The 17,730-nt window shown below is 43.2% G+C and overlaps 1 protein-coding gene across 1 annotated transcript in view; it reads right to left on the reverse strand.

Moving 5' to 3' along the window:
- Positions 1 to 2,119: 2,119 nt before the first annotated feature.
- CREB5 (cAMP responsive element binding protein 5) overlaps positions 2,120 to 17,730 on the reverse strand; it is a 216,468-nt gene continuing 200,857 nt past the window's right edge. The window contains exons 8-11 of the mRNA XM_074150389.1: positions 12,026 to 12,349; positions 6,582 to 6,809; positions 5,450 to 5,558; positions 2,120 to 4,290 (exon numbers count right to left, since the gene is read on the reverse strand). Coding sequence (XP_074006490.1) covers positions 4,127 to 4,290; positions 5,450 to 5,558; positions 6,582 to 6,809; positions 12,026 to 12,349 — 825 coding nt within the window. The 3' untranslated portion in view covers positions 2,120 to 4,126. The remainder of the gene's footprint in view (positions 4,291 to 5,449; positions 5,559 to 6,581; positions 6,810 to 12,025; positions 12,350 to 17,730) is intronic.

Raw genomic sequence — 17,730 nt, forward strand, 5'->3', positions numbered from 1 at the left:
AAACATTTAATTCTAGGAATTTCCGTACAACTGACCTCAGCAAGCTTTTCCATCTTAGATGGATGACTTCTGCTTGAGACCCTGAAAGATTAAGATGCACATACACCTAGAGTAGTTTATTGCAAAACTAATATTGTAACTTAAAAAAATCAAACAGATTCTGTACAAGAATACTGTTCAAATGGAATGTGTTAAAATAACATTTATTAATAAATACTTTATAAAATTCTATGCGAATACTAAATTAATAGATTCCTGTTTTAAAATTGCTTTGGTCCTCATGAATTTTCATAAATTCACTCTATACGCTTTTTTTTTAAAAAAGGTATTAGCTGCTAAAAAGCACATTTTGCCTAAACTAAAAGGCTAGTTTTTAACACTAAATATTGTTGCTTAAAAAAATATGAATCCTCAAAAGTTGGGCATTTAACAACAGTTATAGCTGGCTTGTTAGTTAACAGGACAGAGTCAGTTACACACTAAATCCACACGCACTGAGGCACTGAACCATTGACTTTCCACTATTCAGAAGATGGGCAGCAGACGTTTAACTTCGTAGCAGGAATTAACTCCCAACAGTGTGAAATTCTCCATAAATCATCATCATCATCATCGTCCTTATAAAACACACCATGATAGCACACAAACTACTTGTCTCCCACAGGCAGCGTTATGAATATGGCTTGCACAAACTGACTCGGGGAAAGGGGGGGGGGAAGAGAGGAGGGGGATGAAGGAACCGGATCACAGCATCATTTCTTTCCGATCAAAGTATTGCAATTGTCCGTGGCTGAGATTTCCAACGTGCTTCCGATGTCGCGCGACAAGAGGTGCCGCCCGCAAAAATACCTCCTCCGCCCTGTCGGTGCCCGGCAGAGGGGGCGAGGGAAGCGGTCCCAGTTGTCTGGCGGCGGTGGGACTGGGCACGGAGCCTGGCCAGCCCGGCGACCGGCTGGATTTGCAGGGCAGGAGGAAAGCGGAGCAGTCTCCAGTAGTAGCTCGTGGAAAAGCAGGATTGCTCCTCGACGGAAAGAGCCCGGGAAGTGCATTTAGAGGGACCGGCCACGCAGCAGAGGGACATCCCGGGGACAGAGGGGCAGGGGTTTCTCCCGCAGCCCTTGCTCAGGCAGCCTCCGGTGCCCGGCCGGACTGGCAGCCTGAGGAAAGGCTGCAGGATCACTCCCCTGGAAAACAAGAGCATTTTAATGTGGAAGCAAATCTGATGAATATAAGGTGCCTGGTAGGGTTGGTCCTTTTACTAATGATATAGCCGATATAAATATGCTGCGTGTTGTCTTGGCCTGTGAACCTGCGACAGAGTTACAAGAAGCAATAGCAAATAGCTTTTCATCCTTTACTTATTTCCACATCACTAGCAAGGATTATACCTAAAGGCCAATAGTATAGAGAGGAGACATTTCATTGTAATTACACATTTAGGCCAACATGTGTGGTTGGCTTGCCTAGTTAGCATTAAAAAAAGAAATAATTGAGCTATATATAATACACATCAGTCAAACTGTCAAGTTGCTGAATTTTAACAAAACTTAGGCAAGGTTTTTGTATTTTTTTGCTTTTTTTTTTCTTTTTAATGTAGAGGCTTTCAGTTTAACAGCTAAATATTTTAATTGAGGAGACTGAATAAAATGAAGCTAAACCGTAATTCTAGTGCACTGTAGCTCAACTGGGTATTCTAATATTACCAACAACTTTGATTTTTATTTTTTAATGTATTTAAGTGCTACCCATATAGAGGGAAAGTTTTTTAAATTAACCCTGCAATGGCATTTTCTTTTTCATGGTGAATGATGAAATTCAGACACGGGGGAAATGCTTATTTGGGCTTTTTTACATAGTGGATACTCAGCTGGAACATTTTGCTCGCCTACATATTTGAAAAAGGTTCCCTTGGGAGCTGTGGTGAAGCAAAACCATTTAGCTATTACAACTGGAGGTTAAAAAAATTATAGATTCAGTATTTAAAACACTTTAAAAGTATATGTTTGTCTAAAATATAATAGAAAATCCTGTACATTTGTATTTTTCGTAGGTTTTTTTGGTTCTTAGACTATATAATCAAGTCAAGATTTACACTGTACATTAAAAATCTTCTTCTTTTGAATGTATTTGCATAAACGGAAAGTGAGCTGTTAAAGAATACTGATAAAAAGTTATTTACCAAGATAAGAACTAATTCGGAAACGAATTTTGCTTTCCCTTCCAGGCAGGCCCTGCTCCTTACAGTGCCTCACGCTTCAGTTGTTCCAACTCTCCCTCCTGCATGGAGAAGAGCCACCCTTTTCAACTCCACAACTCTTCTAAAAACCAAAGACACAGCCTTTGAGGAGGAGAACTTTGCTTCAGAACAAAGTCTGTGCAGGGCTAGTGGATTTGCTGGGAATAACATGAATTAGCTTTTGCTGTTAAAGATGCAGCTCAAAATGTTTGAACGTGTATCACCAGCTCAGAGCCCGCTCCCCGGGTAAGCAGCGGGAGGTTTTGCTGCTGACAGATTTGAGAGCAAAATCAGGTCCCAGTATTCGGCAAGGCAGCGTAATTAACTGGCATCATCTCTGCCTGATTTTCCCATCAATCACTGGGGATGCAAATCAGTTGCGCTGAGGGGCATGCTCAGAGTCCAAACAAAAACCTTAATTGTGGCACAAGGCTCTTTTCCAGACCTTCTTTGCAGGCTGAATTTTATCCAGAGTGCAGTGGGATTTGCCATTCTTGCAGCGCTTTTTAGCGGCTGCATGCCTTCTAAAAATTATTTAGCGTCCTAATGAGACAGTTTCTTACCCGCGATAAACAGGCGTTAAGTGCCATTAAAGTCAGTGAAGCTACACTGCTGTCTGCCAGCTCGGGATCTGTCCATGGATGCTTAAAGGAACGCCTGCAGAGAGCAGGTCTTTCCCTGGGAATTAAAAATGGCATTTTTCCAACTGGTCAGAACCGTTACGCTGATTTATTTCTCATTTATAGCCCGTGAAACCTGAGGCTGTTAGCTTTCGTTGCTAGAATAACACAACCGGGTTAGGGAACAGAACTTTCCTGAATTATTATATACTACAAGGTTTTTTCTATGTTAATGACTGGCAGTGCAAAAGAATTGCTGTGATTCTCAGGTGTTGCTCGCTACGCCCGTACTGCGCCACAGAAGCTTACAGGGCTGCTAGCATCAACACAGCTGGCTCTCAATCCCACCTCACCTGGGGCTGCACTGCTTTCGCCTTTCACTGTTTATTAAAAACACTAAATCAGGGGCATTTCTATTTTTTAAAAGGCAAACGCTCAGCACAGCCCAGCTGCAGGTGAAGAGCTAGTGAAAGCAGCGGCCGCGCTGACAGTTTTTAGGTGGGCTTGAAGTTTTCGCTTGTTCATCTCCGTTCTTTGAGAGGAAGAGAGGGAAGCGAGAAAGCCTTGGAATGAAAAAAAGCAGGGAAAAAAAAGCTGGGGGGAAGAACAGGGTTTGGGAAGGGAAAAGGAAGGTGTCAGAAAAACTGGAGGAGAAAAAGGGCAGGGTAGGGGAGAGAGGAGAAGGCTAGAGAAGAGCCAAAAGAGCACACTATTTGGGCTTGATTTCGTCCTGATAGCCACATCCTATATAACCGCTTTGAAAGAGGCTCTGAATGCAAGACGGGGTCTGCTGATAGCACAATGCTAACTCATTTTTTATTATGCTGTCAGCAGATGCCCTCTCTATATATTTATAGCCTAATTAGTCCTAGTTACCTACGTATGACTCTGTTTAATACTTTTCATGCCTCACGTTGGCTAACAAGCTGCAGTTTAACACAACTCTGTATTTCTGAGGCTTCAGGCTAGATTGGTGAGAAAGAAACATGACTATGTACAGAAACAGTTAGGTTTATAAACAAGTAACTGGTACCAAAAAAAAACTGGAGAAAGCACCAAAGCATTTCTCAAGCTGATAGCATATTAATTGCATAACTCCCTTTTATGTAACTAAGTATAAAAGACATTTTAATAACTATAAAAATGAAAGCCAGAGTCTTTCAAGAACTGAGGAATCTTCCAGGCTTGAGTTACGGTTGCAAATGTCCTTAGCACAGAGGACGCTTTGATACGCTACCATGCTTCCCTAGCAGTTTCTGATCAACCACTTTTAAAGGATGGGGTTGATGTCTGTTCTGTGGCTGGCGAGCTGGGTGAGAGTGGAGCTTCCCACGACGTCGCTGACGGAGGAGGAGGTCGTGATGGTGTTGTGCTGGATGACTTGCTGCTGGGAGCAAGCTGGGACCGGGCTCGCGGGAGGACTGCTCTCGGGACCTGGGAAGGGGTGAGGGCACAGAGACAACACACATTCAATTATCCATCCGAGCGACAAGCCCAGGCTGGGTGACACTCCTGGAAAGGGGATGTACTACTACGGCAGCAATACTAACAACCTGAGGCATGCACAAATCCCAGGATTTCAAAATACACAATTTCCATGTTCTGATCTTTTGCAGTTTTTGTTATATTTTTTTAAGCCAGCTTCTCTGATATCACCCTGACTTTGGGAGCTGGGTCCTTGAAAAAAGTCCAAGACCTTAATGACTATGAAACCAATGTCAGGATAAAAAGCCTGGTATCTTAAGGTCTATAAAATCAGTTGGGATGCTTAAATGCTTTATTCGCTCCAGCAGGAATCAAAATTAGAGTGTGGTGCACTGCAGCACAGAAAATCTAATTCAAGCAACAGTTGATAGGAATGTAATAGAATTATGTATTTTTTTCTTTGAGTACTGTTAAAGAGCCAGATGCATAGTGATGCAGAGGAGACAGAAATGGGCTCTATTTTAAGAGGATGTCGCAATCTAGCAAATATTAACCCTGAGGCTCTTCTGAGCGGTTCTAGGGCCGAGCAAAGAATTTGTCCCTAAATTACCACAAGTGTAAAATGCATCAACTAGACAGAATCAATTCAACATCTCCATTAGATGAGATTTTTTGAAAGAAAAAAGAAAGATAAGAGTTAAAAAAGAGTTGACAAACCTTGAAAACCTGCGCCACGCCTGGTCTGCACCACTGTCAGAGCACAGTACCATTTTCGCTGGAGGGGACTGTAATGTTTTCCTTTTTAATTTTCCTTTTGAGGGTTAGTTTAAGGTGCTGGCAGTGCTGCGCCCAGGAGGACTCTTGCAGGTTTGGAGCTGTGAGTTCAAGCGGGATCCTCCACAGGGGAGCGAGCGTCCATCTGTGTGCATCTCCTTGCGGAAGGGAGGGGTGGGGAAGGCTAACTCTGCTGGGTGGGATGCAAACCAGGGCTTTTTTGGTTTTGAGCAGGGCTGGATAAATAAGGGCAGGAGATCGGATGGCTCGGATGATGTTTGAGAAGACAGGTTCAAGTGGGAGTATGACCAAGAAGGGGTTCTGGAGGGAAGAATTAGAAACTTGGCTTTCCTGTGAGGAGTGTGGAGACAGTGCAAACATACCAGCTACTTACTTAGATATCCTTGTGATTCTTTCTGCATAGCTGTTATCGGACAGTCTTTATGTGTTAACAATAACTGTTTCAGCTGTGCTACCTCATTTTTCAGCATGGAAACCTCGTTCTAGAAAAGAAAGGGAAGATTTGGTTTGTCACAATGCTTAAATCAGGCTCTTCTGCAAAGTTTAAACCCAAAGACACAGAAACTGCTCCACAACTTTGGAAGAACTGAGCAAAAATGCCACTCGGTGCTCGTGTACTGGAGTTATGTTAACATTTATTTGTCCGTGACATTATTTTATAACTTCTTCTGAAGGCAATTTGGCTTCCAGATTTGATGACATAAATTGACAAGCAAACTAACCCTTCACAGCACCAGAGATACTTTTGTCAGTGTTTTAATCTGCTCAGGAAATACTCTGGCTCTCAGCATCAGCATGGGGGGGCCAGACCCGTGGGGGCAAACGGCAGCCTGCCGCTCTGGGCGGTGTGGTGGCAGGGCTGCTGTCACCTACAGCATGTCACCTACAGCATGTCACCCAGGCCAGTGCCTGGGTGTTGCTCACACCTCCGTGCTTTGGGGGAGTGCCATTAAGCAGTTGGTCTTTCCACCCTTGGCAGTGCACAGGCACACCTCCAGATGGGGCAGAAGTACTGTGCCCACCATAAAGAAGGGCACCAACATAAGAAGGGCTTTTATTTATCATATTCAGGGTATTTTCATCCATCCACTTCATTCTTTTCTTCACCGGGAGGCTGATCTATTTACACTCCTATCTCACTGGCTTTGAATGAGGGGTTAGCTACATGCTCTGAAGAAGTCTTTTACAGCCGAGTTAATGGCACTTCCAAAAAAAATTCCCCACAAATAGTGGTGACAAGGAAAGAAAATAAATACAACTCCGTCTAGCAAAGGCTTCTAAATCCCAAGACAGCTTTTTCCTGGCTTATCCCGCTAAAATACAATTATTTCTTTAATTGAAGTGCACACATCCTGATTAATTGACTTTGATTACACCCGTGGTCCCGCTAGGAGCCGGCTGTGCGGGGGCAGACCCGAAGGTGGCGAGGGCTCGCTGGCCCTGCCAGCCCCTCCGAGCACAAAGAGCCCCTCTGTGTCCTCGGGGGCGCAGACAGTGGCTCGCACCTGAAGCTGCATGTTTGTCTGGGTGAGCTCTTCTGCTTTCTTTTCCAGTGACATCACCCAGACCTTCCTCTTCTGTCTGCAGCGCGTGGCGGCGGCTCGGTTCCTTTCCAGAAATTTCCGCCTCCTCTCATCCGGGTCTTCGTCCACCACCCTCCTCCGGCGACCTCCGGTCGGCTGCGGCGGCTGTATCGTCTGCGTGGGCTGCATCTGCTGGGCTGCTGGCGAAACCTGGCGAGGAAGAAAAGGTTCGGCAGGGGGTGGTGACGGAGGGAAAATTATGGAGGGGGATGCTGGGAGGGGAAGGGAAATCTCACACCCTCGTCCTGCTCCCCGGCGAGGTCTGCAACAGGCACAAGTCGAAAGACTGCGCCAGATGCCACTGAAATTAGCTGCTGGCATATCCTTGCCATGGTCAAAGGGGAGACTTTTTTGAAACGATCCTCTGAATATTAGTAGGGAAAATATTTTTCCCCTTACAGTTATTAAAAACATTTCACTTAGGTACTTTCTCTGCCACCACCTATTTCAAACCTGAAACGTCAAGTTTCTCTCAGCAACTGTTTTAATCAAAGCAGAAGACTGTAGCTGCCTTATTTCTGCCTCTTTTTTCCCCCCCAGTTGCTTCCAAAATGTTAGGACATTTCTATTTCACAGGCTCCCACATCTCCATCTCTTGTTTTACCACCTCCAGAGACAGGAGGCTCTTCGCGCCTGCATGGAGCCGGGAAGCCGAGGGCTGGGATCACACAAGCCATCTCAGTTGGGGCCAAAAGAAAGGATTTAGGCACCTACACTCAAACCTGCATTTTAGCATCCCTGCACTGTGTGGAGAAGGGATATTCCCCTTCACGGGCATTTTCATTTGACCCTCGTGGACGCTACACTCCTTTTTATTCAGCAGCGTCGTTTTGACAGCAGAGGTGCACCACATCCAGCCCTGCTGCTATGAAACTATGCAAAAATACGTATTTATGCTTTTTCAAGTGCAGGAGAGTATTGGTCCTGCTCCTGAGAGCAACTGGCCGATGCTATTACAGAAAAAGCACATGGTGGGGGCTGCCCCATGCAGTCTGTGCTCCGACTCCTGGACGGATGAAACACTTGCCCACACCCCTGTTAGGAACGAGCATCAGACTTAACGTTCAGCTGCCTGGGAATAGCCAGTTTTTGGATTGCTTTCCTGCTTCCCTGTGGTGCCCAGGCCACCGGGCTCTGGATTGTGCTCAGGGCTTGGGAGCCCGACCCACGGGTCCCATTGCTCGAGTGCTGCGGGAGCCGCTGCTCACGTTGCTTCCGCCGCTCCGGCACAGTCTGGAACAGTCTGGAAACCTGAATTGTTGACTCAAAATTAACCCTCTTGTTCTGGCAAAGGCCCAAACCTCCAAGGTGCTTCCTTTTGACTCCAGGGAGTGGACGTACTCAGCGCTTTGTCAGACTGAGCCCTGAATTTCAATTGCAGCAATTAAGATGTGTTTGCCTAACACCTCTGTCTGTCTCAATTAAAATGATACTATCGTCTTGCGAGGTCGCTTTTCTGTCTAGAATCTCGCCACAAACTGCAAAAAAGAGTTTGCTTCCTCTCCCAGCTGACTTGTGTCAATTAAAGTGGCAATTTTATGTGTAATTATTCTGTGCATCTGATAACGCTTTTTGCATAAAGCCGAATTTATTCCCAGCTTTACGTTGCACGGTCAGGGAACCTCTCTCACAGTAGCAGAAAAATTATTTAAAAAAAATAACCTTCTGAAAACAAATAAGCCACCCCGCACTTTCTGACTGACTTTTAAAGTTTCAGCTCGTATTAAGTCCTTATGTTTGCTGGTAAAATCTCCCACCCTCTGTCCACACCGGGGGCTGGAGTCGCAGGGCTGCGGCAGCCGCACCGGACCACTGGCCAGGAGATCGCTGCCAAGGGTTGCCAGCTGCTCCCCATCCACCAGGGCCGGGCACGCCACCTCTTTAGCAAGATATCTCAGTGCAGAGGCCTCAGAGATCCCTTTTAATGTCAACATTTCATCAAAGGCCTTTTATTTTTCACATACAACACCTTTCCGGACTTCAGAGATCTGTTATTTATGTTTCCGGACAGCAAACACTTTCCTTACCCCATTTTTCTCCTTTTTCATCCAGCATTAAAAATTCTTGTTTCTTAACTCTCCCAATGGGGTCTGCTAAACAGGCAGAAAAAGGTAACTATAAATTTCTTTTTTTTTCCTTCTTTCCCCTCATATGGTCATTTTCTCCTGAATAACTGGTGAGTCATTTGTTTCCAGAATGTACCAGTCAGTCTTTGGGCAGTCAGAGCACATTTTCAGAACAACAAAATCTTCTCTCCGTCTCCGGCAGATATTAATTATAAAGGTTGCCATTACATCACTAATAATGTCACGTGGGATAATTAACTGACTCTTAGTAGTTAGCTCTTAACCCTGAAATCTATTAGTTTATATCTTAGTAACTGTCTAAGCATCAGTCTCTAGCAGGAGTTCGCTGCCCTGCCTAAGTACATAAGAAAGAAAATGAACATATACTAAAATTGAGGTTAATATTTTTTTTAAGAGGATGCTAATCATGTATCCATAATGAAGACAAATGTAGGACAGCTAACAAAATGCAACAACATCCAAACTACTCCTCTGCTTAAGCTATTCTTCTTGCAAGTTTGATACGAAGAAACCCTCAATACAAGAATAAGATTGTCATTTTGGTAGTAGTTCAGGCAACAACTTGATAAAATCTCTCTCTCGGAAAGATACCTATCAGAAGGTGATTTCTACTTTTATCCTTGATGCAACACTTGTCTCTGTTCTTTGCGACTTACTACAAAACTAATATCCATGCATTCATTCATTCTATGAAAGCATAATTCATTGGGCTCCTGTGTATCAAAATGGTAGCTGAAAAGCATTAAATGAATTCTGACTTTACAAAAAGGTGTGGTGTAAAATAACAACAGTCTCAGCATGGGGGCACACGGCTCACAGCGGCATGGACCGTGCCGTCATTTGGCAGGTGGCTTGGAAGGGAAGAATCTGGATCAGAAGAATAAGGAGGTTAATAATTAGTAAAACGCACCATAAAATTAACGTCTGCTGGAGCAATCTGACTATTAAAGAGGCCATTGCCTACCATGGGGACTATGGATGAGCTTAGAAAGTAATAACCATGTGGTTATTACTCAGCAAACCCTTCTTTTCTCCCCACTAATGCATCTGTTCAGATATCACTATTGCCTTTGCACCCTGGGAGCAGACGAGCAAGGGCTCTGCTGCCCAGGGAAGCCACTGACTCTAGGAGTCCAGCTCAGCCTCAGCAGCCATCTTTCTCCATTCCCATCCTCTTGGGGACACCTACACCTATGGATAAGGTGAAGACCTTCTTGATCCCTGGTGGGGCCTGTTGCCTCCAGTGACAGGCTGTACATAGCAAAGCTCATCTGACTGTGGTCTCAGCTCAAGACTGGAGTGAATCTGACCTAGCTTTGTGGCTGCCAATTGGTCCACCTACCCTGGTGCCCGTATTTCTTCTTGCCCACCTGTGAATCTTTCGGGGTTCCTAGCTAACAGGGAATACAAAGCATTAGGCGTCGAGACTGTCCTAACCGGAATGACTCAAAACCAGCTTCAGCAGCACATAAGTTAAGAGGAAGAGGTGGCTGTAGCACACTGGCTCATTGGTTGATATCTTACCCTTAAACTTGGGATGTTTGTTTTCTCTTGTAGTTGTTTTCTCCTCACCTGTTAAAAGTGGTAATACGGATGTTTTGCAGGAGTGCTCCATACCATGCTATCTGACTTCTCCACCTGTATTAACATGTTTATCCTCCCAACCCCTTGCTGAGGTGTCAGTAGTAATACCCTTCTTTTAAAAGCCTCCGAGAGGTTAATTGACTTCATCTAATCCATGGAGTCCTCAGTCTGCTAAGCACAACTTCCTTCTTACTCTCTCACGGACCTCCACGACAGCCATCAGGTTACTTTTGGTTTCTCTGTTATGAGATAATGTCTTTTTATTGGAGTTTTTAAACAACTCCAAGGAAAATAACTCATTAACAGATGGGATAATAATTGAATTCACAAAATAAAAACTCAACTAAACTTAGGAAAGATCTGGACATCTTCTCACAGGGGAGTCTGCTGCTCTCTTATTTAGACTGTTTCTCTAAAGCTAACAATTCATTTTTCATTAGCAAATGCTTTAGGGAAATCCCATGTGCTTGTAGCCTCTGCAATAATAAAGCTAGATGTTAGTAAATAGTTAATGTTGTGGGACACTGGGATGTCAGCCAAATCCTCTCATTTTCTTTAATGTTTTCTAAGAGCTTGTCTGAAAGGTATTTGCAAGCAACACAATACTTCACAGATTGAACTTCTTATGGCTAGCACTCCTCTTTGTACTCATTCTGTGCACTGCTCACTTGTCCTCCTCAAATTTGCTCCCCTGACCTGTCATGTTACAGTTGCTACCCCCAGAGCTTTATTTTTCTTGTGTAATCTCAAAGCAGAAGCTTATCATCCTAAGATATTAATAGAATTCCTCTTAAAATTGACTCTGCTAAATTCCATGCTCACTAGTTCATTAGTTCAAGAAGCATTCAGATACTGAATTATCCAAATTGCTGAAGCCAATATATCTGGTCCGAAAATGGAGATCTCCATCTCATTCAATGGAGACCTTCACTGAGTTCTCATCACCTGAATGCAGTTCAAAATTTCCTTCCTGGTTTAAAACTCTCTCCTTAGATTGGATTCACCATCCTTTTCTCCTGACACAACATCTACCCACTATTGCCCGCACTCTCAGCCAATCTTGGCTTTCTCTCATTCTCTGCAGCTGGGGGGTGTTATCCCCTTCACAGTGTCTGGATCCTTTTTTCTTTCCCTCTAAACCAGTATATCTTAAAACCACCTCTACTATCTCCAGTCTTGACAGGAAATAAATAGCTCGTTAAGTGCAATGAGGTTCTTTATTTACACAGACTCACTTCTTGCTTTGAGTACACAAGAAGTGCCATCTTACTTCACAACAGATCGTGCAATGCGTCTCTGTCAGTAGAGCACACACAGCTCTTTAAATCTTGACCTGAGAAGTTCAGCTTCAAGCACATTAAGCAACATATATAATATGCTAATCTCCATAATAAACCTCATCCATAAAAGGATATGTGGCAATTTGCAGAGCTCAGAGCACTGAAAAACCTTGGATCTCCTTATAAAGTAAGATATTACAAATGTCTAGAAAATTAAGCAGCAAAACAAGTTGTTGCTTCACTCCATTTTCTGAATAAATTTTGTGCTTCCCCACCACTGGTAGTAGGGATTTATGAGTAGCCCGAGGGGCTTGTATCTACCAAGACATGCGTGCAAGAAGAAACAATAGAGGGATCAGGCTTTAACTCCAAGTAACAGCAAAACTCAGCAATGCCGCATGGCATGAAGGTCTACCTGTGCTTGTCCACCTGAGTGCAGCGGGGGGTGCGGCGAGGTCTGGTGATGTGCCGGGTGCGCGTGAAGGTGCGAGTGGGAGTGGTGGTGGGGATGGTTCTGCTGGTGATGAGGCTGAGGATGAGGATGGTGCGCCGGATGCTGGTGCTGATGCGGATATGAGTGATGAGGTGGCAGTGTCTGGTGCTGATGAGGATGTGAGTGCATATGATGGTGTGGCGTCTGGTCCTGCCGCGAGCTCATCATTTCCATCATGTGGCCCATGGTGTTCATATTCCCATTCGACATGGCGGCAGGATGATGAGTCAGGGCTGCCTTCAGTCTCTGGAACAGAACAAGGCAGAAAATTCAACATTCATGCACGATGATCTGAGCAATCAGAGTAAGATTTCTGCTGTTGTAGAAATGGTGCCTTGTCCTGTGTTTTGAGATTTATTTTGTTTTTTTCTTGCTGTTCCCTTGATAAAAGGCATCTTATTTCAGTTTGAGAAAGAACATATTCTTGGGCTCTAATCTAGTTTTCCACTGTAAATATGTAAAGATATAAACATCTGAACTGAAATTTAACAGTTACATATCTCCTACTGTGCTGCTGAGGAAAAATAACTGGCTCTCATCCTTTTTAATTTGGCCAGCTCAGTAGCGTTAGCTTCATCAAGCTTGTACTCTTTCAACTTTTAAAAATGAAAGTCTGATTAAAATAAAAGTGAAACAAAGTTCCGCTCTTCTTTTTACTACAGATATTATGGAAAAGACTCATTGATAAATATACTGCATTGACGTGTTTTTCAAAGTCAGACTCAAATATATTCTACATTCGTACTAGCACCCAACCTGGTTGTTCATCAGAAAGCCAGGAAAATAACGAGGGTGGCCTCAACCTGATCCTCTATCTTTGCTGGAATATTCAAACGTCTGCTGTATTGTTATCACACGTTAATTGCCCTCTCTGTTTTGTACTCCTCACGTCTTGTACTGTCACCTTCACATCCGTGCTTCTGCGTCTTGCTCAACATACAATATTCTTTACAGACAGCCACACAGGACCTCTTTACCTCTTTACATGTTTTTACTGGTTTACTCTCACTAGTGCAAATAATTAGCTGGCAGAAAACTGTAAGATAAGAATGGAAGGAAGGAGGTCTGCAGTATCACTTGATGCCAGACTGGCATGATCAGAAAAACCCATCAACTAGCTCATAATTCATTACCCAGCCAGAGGATATAATGAATAGCTGATAGCTTATCAGTAAGAGATACCACCTACAGGACAGCCAGCAAGAAACAGCAGTGGTACAGGGTACAGTGGTATGCCTTTCCCCATAGTCAGAAGATCCTACAAGCCAACATGGCCAAAATCTGCCAATGGAGGAGCAATGACCAGATTGAATTGCATTTTGGTTTTGTCTTTAAAGCAAAGAGAGTAACTGCCAGGACACTCAGAACCTATAGACAGCAATTTCAATCTACTTTATATTGAAATACCTGTCTGCACAACTCCACTGCAAGGCCACAGCTCCTATGTCCAAAGCTGCTGCCCTATTGTGTTTGTGCACTTGTGAGTGAGGAAGAAACAACTTCTTAAGGAGAAAAAGAAAAATATTAGAGAAAAAAAAGGAAGGTTGTGGAAGGCAAAAATAAGTAACAAGGTCAATTCAAAGCACCGTCCTCAAATTTTTGTATCCCATGTGTTTTTGCAGACTTTATGAAGGTCATTCCGCCGAGACACTCTAATAGATGCATTAATCCAAATTTGGTGGCTTATTTCACTAGCGATCAGTTGGCTGAATAAGACTTTAAAAAAAAAAAAAAAAAAAAAGATACATTTGCAAAACATATCAGTGCCTCAGTTTGCATGAAGGAAAACTAGACTGATGACTTACGAAGTTTCCTTAAGGAAGCCTATCAAACCATGACCGCACTATGGCATGTGTCACAACCTGACGCTCTCAAAAAGAGATCAAGGCAACTATGGCAGGGAGGTTAAATACCTCCTTTCCTACCTCTAAAGTCAGAGCGGAGCTCAGTCTAACATCAATAGCAGTAACCCATCCTGGTAGGATTTGAGCAGCTGTCGCCCTTAATGTGTCCAAATTCAAGCACCACCCTGGTTACTGCAAGCAGCTCTTCACAATGCTCAGAATAACTGCTGTTACCCAGGAGTGTATCAGGGAAAATGTGGAAAACAACACATGAATAAGTCAAGTCATTCTGCACATCATTCTTCTTCAAAATTTGCTAGGACCGTTTTTGTGGAGCTGAGCCACCATGCAGATCTAAGCCAAAGCACCAACAAAAGCTGTTGTAACTGTTTTCTGAATCGAAATGAAAAAAAAACAAGCTCTCATGAGCCAGCAGTTTTATGTGATGAATACCTAACAAAATCTACCAATGTTATATTTGTCAAAGACCTCTGAAAATGAGCTATAGTATGTCTTATTCTAAACTGCAGACTTTCAAAGCTTAAAAAAAAAAAAAGAGGGAAAAACTTAATCTGCGAATAAACATTTTTTTTTCAGCTGTAAAAACTGCGGCTTATTAGCGTGGCACGACTTCAAGGAGAATAAATTATTTTGTTTTCTTTCCATAGCCCCTTCTACCACATCCATTTATTTGAGATAGCAAATCAAGACAGACAGCGAGAGGTCTGACATGCAGCTGGTTTCAGTCAATAGGGGTCATTTCCATTTGGTCTGTGTATTTTACAAGCTCCTTGTTCCCTGTTCCCAATGGGAGGGTGGGCCAGCTGCCCTGGATCCCAGTCCTGGTAAGAAACCAGCTCTCTACCTCATCCTGTCCCAGCACAGCATCAGCCCTCACCCGGCCCTCGCCTCCCTTTAACTTCTTAGTGCTTAGATCAGCTCCGCAGCAGCGAGAGCCCTGCCTGCACACGCGCCCGGAGCAGCGTTTATCTTCCATTAACCAGTCGCTGCTGCCCATCACAAACACTGGGAGAACCATAAACATATTTTTTTTTTTTTTTCCATTTGGCCTTCAGCGAGATCAATTGTGTTGGATGTTTTAGTTAGAGCACAGGGAGGGAAAATCACCAGAACTTGGTGAACCCTGCATTGAGTATGCATAGAGCTGGAAGGGCAGGCTGCATTTTTGTTATTGTTCTTTTTATGTGTGCTAATTGCAAACAGCTGTTTTAGTTTAGTGTCAAATAAAATGCGATGGCATCAAAATTGAGCTTACTTGACTGACTACATTAGCAAATTCCCTCCAGAATGAAACGATAACCCAGGACCTGATCCTGTGGCCATTCAGTTTTTCAGAAACTGTTTGACTGATTTCACCAGAGCCTGCGGGTATCTGGCAGTTCACAAATTGGGGCTGAAACAGAGGACTCACTACTCAGATCTGCTCTCACCCAAACCCAAAATTTCTACTAACCTCAGTAGCAGTGTTTTTTAGGGCACAATCCCTCTTCTCTCACTTTTATAGTACAATTTTCAAAAAAATCTCCACCGACCTTAAGCCAAGAGGAAATGCAGGTGCTCATCTTACCTGGCTCTTGGCCCTTATCGATTATTTTTCTTATTTCATCAAAGTAACATAGTGACCAACATCAGTTACAGCTGATTTCCACTTGATCATGACATTTCCATTAACGGCTGTCAGTGACACAGACAACATAAGAAATTGTTCCCCAAGAACAGTCTGCTTTGCCTCTGATCAAGCGAATAAAGAAAATTCCCTTTTGATCCTACAGGAAGCCAGAAGCACATAAACTCTCGTGTTCGATGCTCAGGAGGAAATAGAAATAGCGGATCTTAGTGCTCCATAGGTATCAGTGTTGTGCTCCCTGTACTCATGAGTGCTCCCTGGGCTCATGGTAATGCCCCTAACTGGCACTTTTACTCTAAAGTCACACCACTGAACGTAATTTGAAGTTAAAACCTCAAAGAAGTTATCATTGTACCTGGAATATTGGTTTTTTTGGAAACAGACAGTTTTCACAGTGCTGCTTCTGTCTCAAGCCTGACATCATGGTACAGTGAATTGCTTGATGTTTCCTTTTATCAACTTAGATGATAATTTATTCTCTGAACATCTCCGGACAAACCGTTAAGTCTGCCAAAAATGGGCTACAAGCATTTGTGATCATGAATGAAAAATAATATCAGCTTCCCTAACACTTCTGCAGCTCGGGAGCTTGCTGGTTTCTAATTTTTCTCTATTACGACATGTATTTCAAGGTTGCCTCGGTTTTAGCCCCACCTTTTTTTCTACAAAGTTGTTAGTGAAAAACAGACACCATTTTTTTCAGTTTGTTAGAAGAAAAGAGAAAGATAAATAAAACTGTAAACTCGGAGGTTGCTTCTCCCACAATTAAAATCTCAAATAATTTTGGGGTTTTCACATGTATATAAAAATGCATAATATTTGTAGCATGTTATATTTATAGTACAACAGGCTATGAATATTATATTATATGCCATAATCTGTATATGACATTAAACTACAACTTTCTCCCATTTATTCCTCAGTGGAGAAATGACAACAAATCTCAAGTCTTACAGATGTTATTACCTGAGTGGTCCATGCTTGCATCAAACAATAAGCTATTATATCATCCAGCTGAGTTTTAGGTTGGGACAGACATGGAGTGCTGGTTTTGAATAGGATTGAATTGTTCTGCATAAGTATGCATTGCTGCACTCAGAAAAAACTCTCTTCCCCTTCTGGTCTGCATGCCCCAATCCCACTAAATTAGAGAAGAGACAAGACCAGTTGTGGTTATCAGCTTAATGTCTGGTAAAATCTTATCAGGAGATTATATCAGATCTCTGTAGGCATATGGAATATGATCTCAAAGATATTTTTTGCACTAGTGACTGTGATTCTAGTCCCTGTTATACAGGGGTGTAATAAGTTCCCCACAGGGGACAGAAGAGACGAGAGAAAGGTGGGGGAAATCAGAAAAAAATACAAACATCAAGCATCCCCACACACCTGCAATTAGGTAGGAACCTCAGGGTAAAAATCTTGATTAGCCAAACTTCATGGCAAGCATACCATTGACTTCAGTGGCACTAACGTTTTCTCATCTGTGATGGTCAAGGTTTCTTTTTCACTCATGCTCCTCTAAGCGTCATACCCAAGGTAAATACACGGAGTATTTCAGAGCATCACACTGAGTTTTATCCTTTCCTCACACTATGACTGCGAAGAGAGAACTTAAGCATAAATGCGACTCAGGTTTTTTATAGTTGGCTGCTTACAAGCATTTCACAGCGTAACTAACACAGACCACTCTTCCATTCACATCCATAAAAGCAAATTGGGGGCGCTTCATTTCCACCCAGTAAGTGAACTGCAGATACGTATAAGCACATTTCAGAGACCGGCAATTAGAAAGTCTCTGATGCCCCATGAAATGCTTGCTCCTACATTTCTCGTGCAATAAAACACTGCCCTGCATGTTGACTGAAGGAGGAGTGAGAGGTGTGTGAAGGACATGAAATCCAGAACTGAAGTGACACATTACACTAATGTAAAGAGAAAAGGGGGATGCATTTAATTCACAACTCGCCAGTAAACAGCGCCAAACTGCTAATCTTCTAATTATTCTCAGGCTGTTTGGCAAATCTGAATTATACTTTTCCCTTCCTTTGTGCTTCCTTCCCTACTTAGTCGGATTTTGTAACAAGAACAATAGATTGTCATCCAGCCTTCAGTGCAGCTTAGCTTCTAATGAA

The sequence above is a fragment of the Numenius arquata genome, chromosome 7 (genome assembly GCF_964106895.1).
Source record: "Numenius arquata chromosome 7, bNumArq3.hap1.1, whole genome shotgun sequence".
Taxonomy (NCBI): Eukaryota; Metazoa; Chordata; class Aves; order Charadriiformes; family Scolopacidae; genus Numenius; species Numenius arquata.